This window comes from Equus caballus, chromosome 23 (genome assembly GCF_041296265.1).
Source record: "Equus caballus isolate H_3958 breed thoroughbred chromosome 23, TB-T2T, whole genome shotgun sequence".
In the NCBI taxonomy this organism is placed as follows: Eukaryota; Metazoa; Chordata; class Mammalia; order Perissodactyla; family Equidae; genus Equus; species Equus caballus.
In genome coordinates, this window is record NC_091706.1 from 63036705 (window position 1) to 63050086 (window position 13382).

The window sequence follows — 13382 nt, forward strand, 5'->3', positions numbered from 1 at the left end:
TCTCCTCCAGCAACGGGAAGCTCACTACTTCTTGGGTAGGAGTCCTCCCCTTTGGGCAGCTCTCCCTGGGAGAAAGTTCTTCCCTAAGCCAGGCTCGAGCCTGCTTTCTGGGGGTGATGAGTGGGTGCAGGGATTGGCAAGGAGATGCCATTCAGTGGGCTGGGAGCTCCCAGGAGGCTGGAAGCTTGGGGGAAAGTGTGGGACCACTGAGTTCAAGCTGAGAGTCTTGGTGAAGAGGCACTCTGCTTTGTCTGTGTGACTGTCCCCTGTCCCCCAGGGCAGGGCCAGAGGACTCCCCCCAGGGTGCCCTGGCCAGGGGAGACACCCCGCCGGACCCCCTGGGTATTTGTGGCCAGACACACTGAAGCTCCTTAACCGGCCCCAGATCAAGAGCAGAGCAAGCAGAGAGATTCACACAATCGACAGTTTTAGGCATAGGTTTTATACATTTTATTGTTTTCTTACAAAAGGCAAAAGAGTACATATGTTGAGTGAGGATTAAAGGAGTGAAGACCCTACTTAGAGTCTCCCTAAAACTGTAACATCTGCCATATACAATAAAAAAAAAAGCCAACATGAAACTTGTGACCTGGACCTCACCCCATCCCTCATGCCCACATTATGACAGAAACACGTCACTCTGCCAGAGCCCCACACCTGGGCTGTGGCCCCGCCCCCAGTCCTACCCACTGTCCCACCCTGCCTCCCCCAAAGCCTACAGAAGCCCCTCGCTTAGAAAAACACACAGACTCAGAAACACATAGATTTGGACCCTCCTCCCATGGAGCCCGTGAAACGTGCAGACCCCCGGCACTCTCCTTGCCCACAGACGGACACATCACCAGCCCCCTCCCTCGGGGCTCCCCCGCAGCCTGACTCCTTTCCACTTGGTCCCTTGCCCTGAATATCTGGGAAACCACACACATGTACGTGCACACACACTCACACACCTGCTGCCCATTCAGAGACGGTGGCCCTAATCCCTGCCCCACCTCAGCTTAAGGTCCCATGTGGGGAGGGCCCAGGGGAAAATCCTGGAGGGGGCCGTCCAGTGGGGTGAGGGTAGACAAGGAGCTTCTCAGCCTGGGAGGGGGATCGTGAAGCCTGGGGGAGCTGCCCCTGCAAAGTCACTGGATGCTCCGGGGAGTGGGGGCGGGTGGAAGGGCCCCTGCCCACTCAGATCTGCTCCTTGTGCTTCACATGGGCCAGCTTCACGTTCTCCTGCTCAGTGGAGGGTGGGGGCTGCTCCAGGTGGCAGCCGATCATGAGCTGGTACACGAAGACGCCCGCAATGGAGCCCAGGAGCGGAGAGATGATGGGCACCCACCACCAGTGGCGGCCGGTCCTGGGGACAGATGTATATGGTCAGAGGCAGGTGGGACAGGGGAGCGGGGACGCAGGCTGGGGCAGGCTGGGGAGGGGCTGCACTCACGTGAAGACTTCGGAGCCCCAGCCAGCGATAGCGGTGAAAAGGCGGGGGCCGAAGTCCCGGGCAGGGTTGACGGCGTAGCCAGAGTTGAAGCCCATGGAGGTGCCGATGACCAGGACCACCAGGCCCACAGTGAAGGCCTCCAGGCCTCGGGGGACGGGGTTGTTGTAGGGGTCAACAATGGCCAGCACACACACGATGAGGGCAGCTGTGCCAATGAACTGGGCAGGGGGGACAACGGGTGAGGTGCAGCCCCCGTCCCACCCTCTGGTCCCTCCCTCTGTCCTCTGGCTTCCCTCCAGCTCTTGTCACCCGTGCTCTGCTCTCTACAGCAGCGATGCTAGAATTATTGCGTGCATTAGGATCCTCTGGGGAGCTGGTTAAATATGCAGAGTCCTAGGATGTTTTATAATCATCTGCATGTTTTATAAGTACCTGCCACCATGATCTTCTGTAGGTGTCCCCACACACTGAGAAACCCTGCTACAGACAAGGAGTCCTGTCCCCCAGCTAGCCCATAAACAACCCAGGGCAGCTTGGTCCCCCTCCCTGTGCTCCCACACACGTCCCCAGTGTACCTGGTCGAAGAAGCCATTGACCATGTCCAAGTGTCCAGAGGGGTAGGTGGCAAAGATGCCAGCGGTGCCATTGGGGCCCGAGACTATAAGCTGGTTGTTGGCGAAGGCCCAGATTGCGTCTGGTGACAGATTAGACCCGGGGTGGGTGAGGGCAGAGGCGCAAGCCTGTCTCCCCTCCCAAGCTGGGCTCCCTCCAGGGGTCATGGGTCAGTATAACCACGCTGCACCACTCTGGAGTCGGAGGGATGGCGTGGGTGGGGTGGAGGGCCTGTGGCTCTGTTGTTGCTCAACCCATTCCTTTCTCCCCGTGCCCACCACCTTGGGCCTAATGTGTGTGAATGAGTGAGTCACAAGCCCGGGGCCTGGGCAGGCCCTAGCCGTCTGTCATGGAAAGGCCTGGTGCCAGCAGGTCCCAAGCAGAGGGAGGGGGTTAGTGGAGGAGAGCAGGGTGGGGAATGCTCACCATAATACAGCCCAAAAATGATCCCAGCACCCAGGAAGGCTCCCAGCGTCTGAGCCAGGGTGTAGATGGGCAGCTTGATCCAGGGCTCGCGGGCCAGGAAGCACATGGCAAAGGTCACAGCAGGGTTCAGGTGCGCCCCTGGGCAGAGGAGAGATAGGGCCTATTAGCCACAGCCTGCCACAGTGGGAGGCCAGGATCCCAGACCCCCATGTGCCCCCTCTCTGGCCCTGGTGAAGTGGGGCGCAGAGAAGGGTTTCTTGAACCAGACGGCGGGTTGGACTATGTAACAGGCCAACTCTGATAGCTTCTGATTCCAAGGTGAGAGCTGAAGGCTAAGTATCAAGTTCCTTCTCCACTCTCCTATTCCAAGGGCCCAAAGCCGAGGCCACAGCTATGCACTGCCCTGGGGAATGCCCTCCCGCCCCACTCTCCAGGGCACACCTTGTGGGAAAGTTGTTGAGGGGTGATGACTGAGAGTGGAGGTTAGGCCTTACCGGAGACCTGGCCAGCGACAAGGATGCCCAGGGTGACAGCGAAGCCGAAGGCCAGGTTGATGGTGAGGAAACCACCGTGAGTGCCACGGCTGAGCACGACCTGGGCCACGGAGCCACAGCCAAACATCTGTGTCGGGAAACAGAACAAGGCAGAGAGGGTGAGGCCCCGCTGAGGACCAGCATCTCCACTCCAGAGGGAAGGGGTGAAGCCAGCAACCTCCACTTGCCGCCATGGGGAGGACGTGAGGCCTTTCTGGAATCCAGCCCAAGCCCCTGCTGCTGCCCCTGCAGAAGAAGCGGACGTGCCCTCCCACCCCCAATGTCCCGACTCTAATATAACAGGGCCCTATGGAAGGGACTGGAAGCGGAGTCTGGACCTGGGAGCCCAGAAGATGCTCAAACCATCTTCAGTGATTTTTCTGGACTCTCAATAGGAGTAGGGTGTAGAGGACACTTTCACCCTAGCATTTTCTCCCCAGGACCATGGGCCTGGCCCATAGAGGTGAAAAGGCTCTCCCTCATGCCCCACCTGCAGTTGCCTCCCTCTTTGCCCCAGAGAAAAGTTCGGGTGGTGGCAGTGGTGATGGGGTGGGCAGTACACAAAGAAATAGGGAGGAAGCCAGAAGTCAGGTTGAATCCACTTCTGAATCTGGGATGTCAGAGCCCCTGCCCTGCCCCTGGCTCTCCCCACACCCCTTCTCAGCACCCTCAACCTCCTTGACCTGTCTCTGTCCCAGAGCCTCCTCTCTCTAGCCGCCCTGACCCCTCTGCCCTCAGGGGTCCAGGTTCCCCCCTCAGATTTGGAGGTCCTAAAGACAGAGACCTGAGTGGCTCCTCTCACTAGCCCCAGTCCAGGACCCAGGGCAGTGGAAGCCAGGAGATTGGTTCTAAGCTCCCTGCCAGGGATAAGGGCGCGGTCTAAGAGGACTAAGGTCCCTGATGTCCTGCAAGTACAGAACGTGCTGCATGTCTGTTCCCCTTGTTCAAATGTAAAAATACTTCTGTACCAGCTGTAAAGAGCTATTGCCCTGAGCCCCCGAGTATCCCCCAAAGCTGCTCTCCCTGCCCCGGGTCTCCTCTTCCACCTTCCTATAACTCCCAGCAGGCAGTCTCTAAGACCTGTGCTAAGGGTCCTTGTCCATTCTGATGGGTCAGTGTCCTGTTGTACCGGGTTGTTAAGGATTTTGATTATCATCCCTCAGAAAGACCAAGAGATAGCGGGGAAGGCAGCAGCAGTGATGCAGGCCAAAGGCGTGCAGCCAGGTGAGAACAAAAACAGAGATTGTGAGGATGTGGGGGGGGGGGGGGGGGACAAGAGGGGGAGTGAGCAGGCACATGAGGGTCTGGGGCACCCTGCCTGATTTGGCAGGCCCTGGCCTCAGCTTCCTGCTTGCCTGAGGCCCAACCCTGGCTCCATCCCAGGAGGCCTTGGAGGGAGAAGCTGTCAGAGCCAGTTCCACCACCTTGGAGCTAATCTTCCCCTTTCTCCCCCTTCTTCTCCTCCAACCTTTACTAGGTGCCTAGAGAAGGGGGCTTCCCTCGCCACCAAGCCAGCCCCAATTCTGCCACTGCAGGCTCTAGGTCCCCAACCCTCGCCCAGCACTCAGGGGCCCCCAGGCCTGGCTACTCCTCTTAGGGCAGCCCTTGCTTTTCCCTGACACCTGATGCCTCACACCCACCTGAGCCTGAAAGCCTTCACAAATGTAACACCCTCCTTGTGGTTCGTGGTTTGGGGATAAGCCAAATGACCCTGAGGCTCAGCGCGAGGCCTGACTGCTCCTTTGTGGGGGAGGCGAGCTGAGACTTGGGAGGGGATCGGAAGGCCCTCCATGTGGAAGACACCTTTCCCCTGTCCTGGCTGCTCTCAAACAGGGGGCTGGACCGTGAATCAGAGAGGGAGTAGGGGGTGCAAGGCTCTGGGCAGGAGCGTGGTAAGCACCTGTCCCTACCCGCTTCTTGGCACAGGGCAAAGAAGGGATGGGGAGTCTGTAGGGCCACTAGGCTTGTGAGGGGCTGTGGCTTTCCCTCTTCCTGTTTCTGGAAGCCAGAGGTGGGTCTCAGCCTTCTCTCCCCCAGAGAGCCAGCTCCACCACCACCACCCATTTGGGGTGGGCCACCCCAGCCCTACTTGCCCCTGGTTAAGCTTCCTCCTCCACAGGTGGCTGGCAGGTCTGCATTACCTAGGGTGGGGGCTGGGGCAGGAATGGAGTGACCCACCCACTGCAATGGAGCGACTGAACCCAGAAGTAACCCAGGGGAAAACAGGTGTAACCACATAAGCGGCTGGAAATCAGAGAGTAACTGGGACAGGAAATGGAGACCGTAACTGGTGTGTCTGCCAGACCCAAGAAGCGCAAACGGAGTCACACGGGAACAAAACAGGGGCGAAACTGGTGTAACCAGGGAGTAACTGGGACTGGGGAGGAACCAGTCAGGGAACCCACAGAGGAAGTGAGAGGCTGGGAGCAGCTCAGAGTGCTTCCACACAGAAGCTGACACAGAATCTGTCTGGGTAACTGACAGGGTCTGGGAACCGCTGGGCTGGAGGGGAGCAACTCTAGTGCCACACACCACTTCCTTTGTGCCTGGGGCACAGCTGCCTTGCACAGCCTCCTATCTTCAGGGTCCTCCCTTCTTCCCTGCTCTGCTGTTTGCACCTTGTGTGGCCTCTGCCCTCTGCCCCGATCTGTGGCAAACTGTCCTCACATCACGGGAACTTTTGGACTTGCTGAGGCTTAATTATTCCTTAGGGGCTAGGCATCCAGGACCCAAATATCCCAATAGGAGCCCATTTTCCACCTGCCACACTGCCTCCCGGGGCTGGGACTCTGGGAACCTGGGGAGCTGCGGGAACCAGCAGAAGGGGCTGGAGGTGCCAGACCACAGGGACAACGCTGCTTGTGGGCTGGGTCGCTGTTGGGAGGGTGGAGGATCAGAGCTGTCACTGGAGAGTAACCAGCTGTCATTCTGGGAAGAGTCAGAACTGTCAGAGATGGGGACACGAGGGCTTTGGGGTCAGCATTCTGGAAGGGGTCAAGCCCCGGGGCTCAGGGAGGGACAGCATCAGGGCTCTCTTGAAAACACAGCCCCTCCGGAGACCAGAAGGACTGGGGAGTGTGGGGGCTGGAGAGAGAAGGGCTTCTCCAGGTGCCTGCACTCACCACAAGGATGAGGGTCCCCAGGCACTCAGCCAGCGCCTGGCGGAGCAGCCGGTAGCGGATGTGGAGCATCTCTCCGCAGCGGGACACCAGCTCCTTCTGTCGACCCATGGCGGCGGCAGGCGGCGCGGGCGGCGGGGCAGCAGCAGTGGCCCCGAGCGCGGGGTGGCGCCCTTTATAGGAGCGCGGGAGGCACGCGCCCCGCCCGCCGCAGCCCCGCCCGCCCAGCCCTGCGCCGGCGGGAGGAGTGGGCGGCCACCCCACACCTTGCAGGGTGGGGACGCTGGGTTGCGGAGAGAGCCGATGAGGAAGGTGGAGGGTCATGGGGGGTGAGGAGCTCTGGGGGTGGCGTCGGCCCGGGAGGGCACTTAGGGGAGGTGTCTTGATTGCTGAGAGGCGATTTGGGGGTCTGAGAGCCAGTGGAGGGGTAGAGGCATGAGCAGGACCGTGGCTGGGGAGAATGGAGCTGCCAAAGAGCCCTTCTTGGCCCATCGCAGTGAGCCCTGCTGTTATCCCCACCGCGGTGGGGGTGAGAGGACACACGTCAGAAAGGAAAGGAAGTGGCACCCACTCTACAGAATGGTGGACCCAGCATGTCCTCAATAGGAGGCAGGAGGGAGGAGGTGGTAGGCTCCAAGTGAGAAGAGACCCTCTCCTAGTCCAGGCCCAGGAGGACACACAGAACACACATGCTGAGTTCCAGCCAGAGTGTGTGGGTCCTGGCTCCTTGGGCTGTGAGTACATGTCACATAAGCTGGTCACCTGTGTCCTGACCAACTCTGTCCACACATAATATCTGTTCTGTGTGCCCGGTCACACTTGCTGGCATTTCTCATGGCTGTGCACATGCCTGTTGAACACAGCTGGGTTAGCTGAGTTTGTCACACGTGTACCTGCGTGCATGTTGCACATGGCTCCAGAGGGTGAGCTGAAGTTGTCCTGGCATGCCACCTGCCACACGCTTGCCAACAGGGTGAGTCCCAGCTGTTTTTAACCCTCTCCTCTCCTACTCTGGCTGATCCTCAGCCAGGCGAGAGTCTGTCCTTTTAAGAGATTAAGCTAGTTAAACTATGGGGGTGTCAGCCCCATCTGAGGGGGTCATGGGGCAACCCTGCTCCCTATGCTGCATTTAATAATTGAGAAACTGAGGTGTGGCAGCCTGAGCCCCACTCCCACAGGACTGGGAGCAAATATGCCCTCACCCTAGTCTCTGTGGCAGCATTGCCACGGAGACCAAAGAAACCCCATTACCCAAAGGGACTTAATCCAGGTGGGCTAAGGCCCTGGGGATCTGCCCCTTGAGGAATGGCTGTCAGAAATGAGGTCTCTAGAAGTGACTCATGCCCAAAGAGATGGGATGTAGCAATACATAGAGTAGATTCACACACGTGTGCACACACCCACACACCCTGAGGCTGGCAGCCACACTCACCTGTAGACACTGAGCTCTGCTCACATACTCATGGGGTCCCATTTACATGAGTGCCTGGCCATAGACTCACAGGTGTATGGAACCCACACACAGGGTCTCTCATGGCCCTTGGTCCAGAGAGATGCTCCCCACCTCCTGGGCCCCCATGGGCTGGGAGGCCCCGTGATGCATCAGGGAGCCATCACTGAGTACTTGCCCACTGGCCCCACTGCCAGTCTGTGCCTCAGGACAGAGCCCTAGACTCCTGATGCCAAAGCCCAGACTTGGAATATGGGTGCATGTGCCCTCTCTTCTCCCCACGCCGTGGTGTGCTTTGCAGCCCCCCACTGCCCAGGGCAGGAACTAGCAAAGGGCTCCTCCACACTGAAAGAAAGGGGGGAACCCCAGCCCACAGCCCCCCATCCTCACCCTGCCCCATCTGGGCCTGCCAGCAGCCGAGCCTGGCCTGAGAACCAGAGCAGGAAAGAAAACAGCGGCAGCTCTGCCACCAGCAGGCATACACAAAGCCCCTGTGCACACGTGTTTGCACTCAGCTCACATAGGTGTTCACGTGTGCTGCACCAGGAGCGAGCAGGTCACACACACCTGTGGATTTGTGTATCTTAAGTAGCATTTAAAACACGTGCACCTACATGTCCTCCTACATGTGTGCATGCGTGTGTGTGCCTACATATAATCCCAGGGCTGCAGCTCACCTACAGCATCCTTGTGACCCCCTCTGGTGGATGCAGCCTATGCCAAGGCACATGGCTTGGCAAGTGGCACAAAAGCTGGCTCTCAATGTCTCCTAGCCCCAAATCAGGGCCCAACCTCCAGGACCATGACCCATTTACTCCCACCAAACTCATTCGTGTCTATAACTAGCATGTACACACATGTTCCTGTGTGTACATACACATACACATTGGGAGGGGTTAGGGCTGGAGCTGAGAAGGTATGGGGAGGTCTTCCTGCTTTAGTGGGCCTGCGAGGACCCTGCCTGGAGGAGGCGAAGGAGGCAATGCCTTCAAGGGTACGTTATTCCTGTCACCCCTCCTTGGGTCATCTGAGATTAAGAAGGGTCAGGGCCTGAGGATGCTTGTCCAGAGTGTCAGGCTGGCCTGAGTTCAGGGGGCAGAAGCAGGACCTCATGCACAATTCGATGCAGAGGACATGTTCTCATGGTATGTGAAAGGCGCCCCCTAGAGCAGAAGGCAAAAGGAAGCACGGCTTCACAGAGAAGAGACAGCTTGGAAAGGCCCTGACTGAGTCACACGGCTTACCCAGAGCCCTCTGGGCTCCCTCTCTTGCTTTGGGAATGAAAGCCAGGGCCAAGTGCAGGCTGGAAGCCAGCCCACTGGGAGCTCCAGGAGTAGGCAGGTGAGGAGGCCTCACCTCCTCCCAGGGCATCTTGAGCAAGGCCTGTGTCTCACCCAGGCGGGCGGGAAGGCTGAGCCCAGGAAGGGGCCTCCACAGCCCATCCACCCTGTGGGAGGCCGTGACTCCTTGAGGTCAGAGCTGGGGGAGTGGGTTCCCAGGCAGGGGAAGGGCTGAAGACGCAAGTCCCAGCCTGCTGGACCAGAGGGGCTGGCTGGGGCCCTGGAAGGGGTGGGGGTGGCACGCCCTTCATTTCCTGCCCCTTAAACTCTTTTTGCCTGAATGGGAGCAGCCAGAACCAGCAGAGAAGAAGACATGGGCCTTGCCATCAGTAAGTGGGGTGGAGAAGAGTGAAGGCATAGAAAATAAATCATGCTCCAGGCCCCCCAGCCTCCTGAACCCCCCAACCTCTTCCAGAGCTTTGGAGCAGAGTGGGGGAAGGGCAGACCAAAACAGACACACAGACGTTTTCAAGTTTCAAAAGCACTTCCTCCTGTGTGCAAAACACCCTCCAAAAGTGGGTGTATTGTCCCCCTTTCACAAATGACAAAACTGAGGTTTGGAGAGAAGTCACCTGCTAAGGTCTCACTCTGGGACTGATACTCCACGGGGATGGGGAGCAGAGGTGAAGAGGGCACGGTGGGGCAGGGAGCCAGGGCCTGGGAACCTGTCGAGTCCCTCCATGCTTGAGGCCTCTTTCTAGAGTGCGCCCCACTCTTAGGCTACTGCGAGACTCTACTCCTGCTTCTGGGCCTTGAGGGTCGGGGGCTGACTCTAGACAAGAATGGGGAGTGGAGAGCAGAGATGAATCACCCTATTACGAGGGTTCCTGGACTGGGGAGCGGGTGAGCAGCTCCTCCTTCCACGCCAGCAGTGGAAGCCCTGTCTCCAGACAGACGAGATGGCGGAGAGCTCGTGAGCACAAACTGCCCCTTCGGGCGCCTCCAGCCAGATGTCCAGCTGGACCCTGAGAAAATCTACCTTTTGACCCATATCCTGAGGACTCTAGGTTCTCCTTCTGGCGTCCCTGAGCTGAGCCCTGGCACCCTTTGAGGACAGCAGAAGTCAGAGAGAGGAGGTATAGGGACGGGGCAGAGGCCTAGACCCTTGCTGAGGAAGGGTCCAGAGTCATGGGGACTGGGCTGCTGTGGGCAGAGCCCCCTCGCAGACCCAGTATCTCAGCTCCAAGCCTGGCTTGGCCACGGACCAGTCAGGCAACCTAGACAGCTCTCTTCCCTCAACCTCAGAGTCTCAGTTTCTTATCAGTCACCTGGAGGTTTCAGATGGAGTTCCTCCCCCACCCGCAGGGCCTCTCTAAGAATCAAACAAGAGTGTGGATGTTTCAGGCCTTGAAACTGTGTTACACAGTCAACAGAGAAAGAAAGATTCATTCCAGAAGCTGCCTGCTTAATCAGAGCCACACATCCTCGTGTGCGACTGTCCATGTGCATGCAGGTGTGTTCCTTGCTGGGTATATGCATGTATCCATGGAGGTCTGTGTGTACATTTGGGTGACCATGGGGTCCACGCATTCACGTGTGTGTCTATGAGGGCCTGTGTGTGCATGTGTGTGTCCAAGGGGGGGTCTGTGTGCATATCTGTGTGTGTTCCTGTCTAGGCCTGGCTGGGGGTCTGTGTGCATATCTGTGTGCGTTCCTGTCTGGGCCTGGCTGGGGGTCTGTGTGCATATCTGTGTGCGTTCCTGTCTGGGCCTGGCTGGGGGTCTGGGTGCAGTGTTTATAGAAGCCAGTGATAGGATATGGGGATCTGTTGAGGAATCTGGAGATGGACAGGCTGGACATTTGGGCCTGCCCCTTGCTGGCCTGGGGAAAGAGGAGCTGGTGACTAGTGACATGGAGCTGACACAGACCAGGCCATCACTGCCGATAGGCCTATGGTGCCTGGAGGGCTCCAGTTCACATCTCAGGGACCAGATCCCCAGAGCCCCTGGGCTTTCTGATTTCCCATCTCCCTCCTCACTGACAAGAAAGCTCCTGGAACCAGGGTGGGGTTGTTTCAGAGGAGGAGGGGTCAGGACCAGAGGTGGAGGAGAGCAGGAAAGCTCACAGATTTTGGGCCGGGGACGGGGGGCTGGGAGGGGGCCTGAACCAGGACCCAGCATTTGCCTGGCCTCTGAAACCAGGAAGAAGGCATGGAGCATCCTTTGGGCTGAGGCAACCAGAGGGCTTCCTGGAGGAGGAAAGATTTGGCTGGGGATTTTGTGGAGGGTCTTCCAGGTGAGAGACTGCTGGGCCAGGCCCTGATAGGGATGACTGCTGGCCTGGTACAGGATGAGAGCAGCCGTGGTGAGGCTGGGGAGGGACACAGAAAGCACAGGAGGGGCCTTGGCTTCTACGCCAAGAAGCTGAGTTCCTTTAAGCCCAGGGCTCTGAGGAAGCTCTCACAGGGACTGCGGCAGCTGGAGACAGGGAGAGGGAAGCCAAGGAGGCAGAGCCCTGGCCCCACCTCCTGCTCAATCACAGCATCTTAATCATTTTACAGGAGGGTTCTGAACAGGATTACAACTGACAAATATTCCACCGCTAAGAACAATAGCTAATGGGAGACCTGAGGGTTTTTTTTAAAAGATTTTTTATTTTTCCTTTTTCTCCCCAAAGCCCCCTGGTACATAGTTGCATATTTTTAGTTGTGGGTCCTTCTAGTTGTGGCATGTGGGACACTGCCTCAGCATGGCTTGATGAGCGGTGCCACGTCCGCACCCAGGATCTGAACTGGCGAAACCCTGGGCCGCCAAAGCAGAGCGCGCAAACTTAACCACTTGGCCTCGGATCCGGCCCCAGACCTGAGGGTTTTAAGCAGAGGGCTGACACGGTCTCCCTTTGCCATTTAGAAGGGTCACTCCAGCTGCTGAGTGAATGACAGGTTGGCAGGGGAGAGACTGAATCCAGAAGGCCTGGAAGGAGGCCACAGAAGAAGGAAAGGCCAGATGCAGAGCTATGGCTGGAGTGAGGGATGAGGGCTTGAGTTTGGGATTTAGGAGGCAGAGTGGGCAGGGCAGGGCAGAAAGAAGCTGAAGTTGGAGGCGTGCAGAATTGGGTAGACAGGAACCTGAACCTGAGGTGGGGCCCAGGACAGCTGCTCTCTGAGATGCCTGTGGTCTGAAGGGGGCGAGGATGGGAGACAGGTGGTGGAAGGAGGCTCTGCATCTGGCGTTCCAGAAAGGCGATGGGCCCTGGTATACTCTCCCCTCATCCCAACCCAGTCTAGGGGCTAATTACAGGGCAGCCACCAGCTGCCCTAGTGGAGAGGAGTCACAGGGGAGGGATCCAGGCCAGGGGTTAGGCTACAGCAGGAGATTCTGCAGTCAGACTTCAGGAATGACTTCTGAGGGTCTCTAGACCTGGGGTCAGTGGCAACTGGGCTCCAAGGAGACCCTACTGGGGAGAGATGGGAGTGGGGGTGTTGTGGAGGGAGATCGGGGAAAGGCCAGGATGCTGTATCTGACTATCTTTTTCTTTTTCTTTTTTAATTGAAATATATTTGACATATTGTGTAAATTTAAGATGTATAACATGTTAATTTGTTACATTTATATAGTGTAATATGATTGCCATTTTAGCGATAATTAGACTTCTATCACACTACATAATTATCCTTTTTTGAGTGGTTGGACTAATTAAGTTCTAGTCTCTCACTAAGTTTGTTGCTTATAATAATGATATTTGTGTCTATATTCATGATAGTATGTATTAGATCGCTAGGGCATTATTTACGACTCATTGCCAGTTTATACCCTTAAACAACCTCTGTCCTACCCCCACCCCAGAGATCTATCTTTTCCATCCAAACCATTGGTCATCAAGTGGAACAGGGGCTGGGTCTCAACACCCTCTTCCCCCTCAGTCAGGGCCCAACCTTGGCCTCGTCGGTCTTTAGGAGGCCCAGGCCCTGTCCTGTGCAGGTTTCCAGTCTGGGGGACTAGAGGAGAGCTGGGTCCTGTTTTGAGGAGTCCCAGTAAGGGGAACAGAGGAGAGTTAGGCTCAGAGCTGAGGTGGACCAGCGTGCTCACCTCCCACTCCCTACCCCCCTCCGTCCCCTGCTTCTCTGGGTCTTGCTGATAACAGCTTCAGTCCATGCCTTGGGCAGAGGGAGAGGGGCAAGGGGCAGGCAGCCCAGAACGGGGGAGGGAGCCAGCATTTTCACTCCTCGGGGGGCCACAACCAGAGAGAGCTGGAGCTCAGGCCTCTCTACTCCTTTATCCCTCTTCACACACCCCTTGGCCCCAGGTAAGCCCACGCTCAGCAGGCAAGCCTGGAGCCAGGATGCCTCGATTCTCTGTGGTTCCACCCCCACCTCCCTGTGTGACTCTGGACAAGTTCCTACACCTCTCTGGACCTCATGCAAACCAGAAAAATTATCCTCCCTGTCTCCCTCCCTGCAGTTGAAGTGAGAGAGGGAAGTGGACTTGAACACCCTGGCCCCCTCAGTTCCCTGGGGCAGGCTAAGATGCC

The 13382-nt window shown here is 57.6% G+C and overlaps 1 protein-coding gene across 1 annotated transcript; it reads right to left on the reverse strand.

Annotated features, from left to right (window-relative positions):
• Window positions 1–435: 435 nt before the first annotated feature.
• AQP3 (aquaporin 3) lies at window positions 436–6356 on the reverse strand. The gene is made up of 6 exons (XM_001917787.6): window positions 6126–6356; window positions 2965–3091; window positions 2471–2608; window positions 2008–2126; window positions 1433–1650; window positions 436–1345 (listed from the first exon to the last, which is right to left on the reverse strand). The coding sequence occupies exons 1-6, from the start codon at window positions 6231–6233 to the stop codon at window positions 1177–1179; spliced, it is 879 nt and encodes a 292-aa protein (XP_001917822.2). The 5' UTR covers window positions 6234–6356; the 3' UTR covers window positions 436–1176.
• Between the last annotated feature and the right edge of the window lie 7026 nt (window positions 6357–13382).

Bases quoted from the DNA above. Each gene is read 5' to 3' on its own strand.
- AQP3 (XM_001917787.6), bottom strand. From the start codon at position 6,233: ATGGGTCGACAGAAGGAGCTGGTGTCCCGCTGCGGAGAGATGCTCCAC. The intron at 3,092-6,125 runs GTGAGTGCAGGC...TTCCCGACACAG, and splicing joins TGGGGACCCTCATCCTTGTG to ATGTTTGGCTGTGGCTCCGT. The intron at 1,346-1,432 runs GTGAGTGCAGCC...ATCTGTCCCCAG, and splicing joins TGGGGCTCCGAAGTCTTCAC to GACCGGCCGCCACTGGTGGT.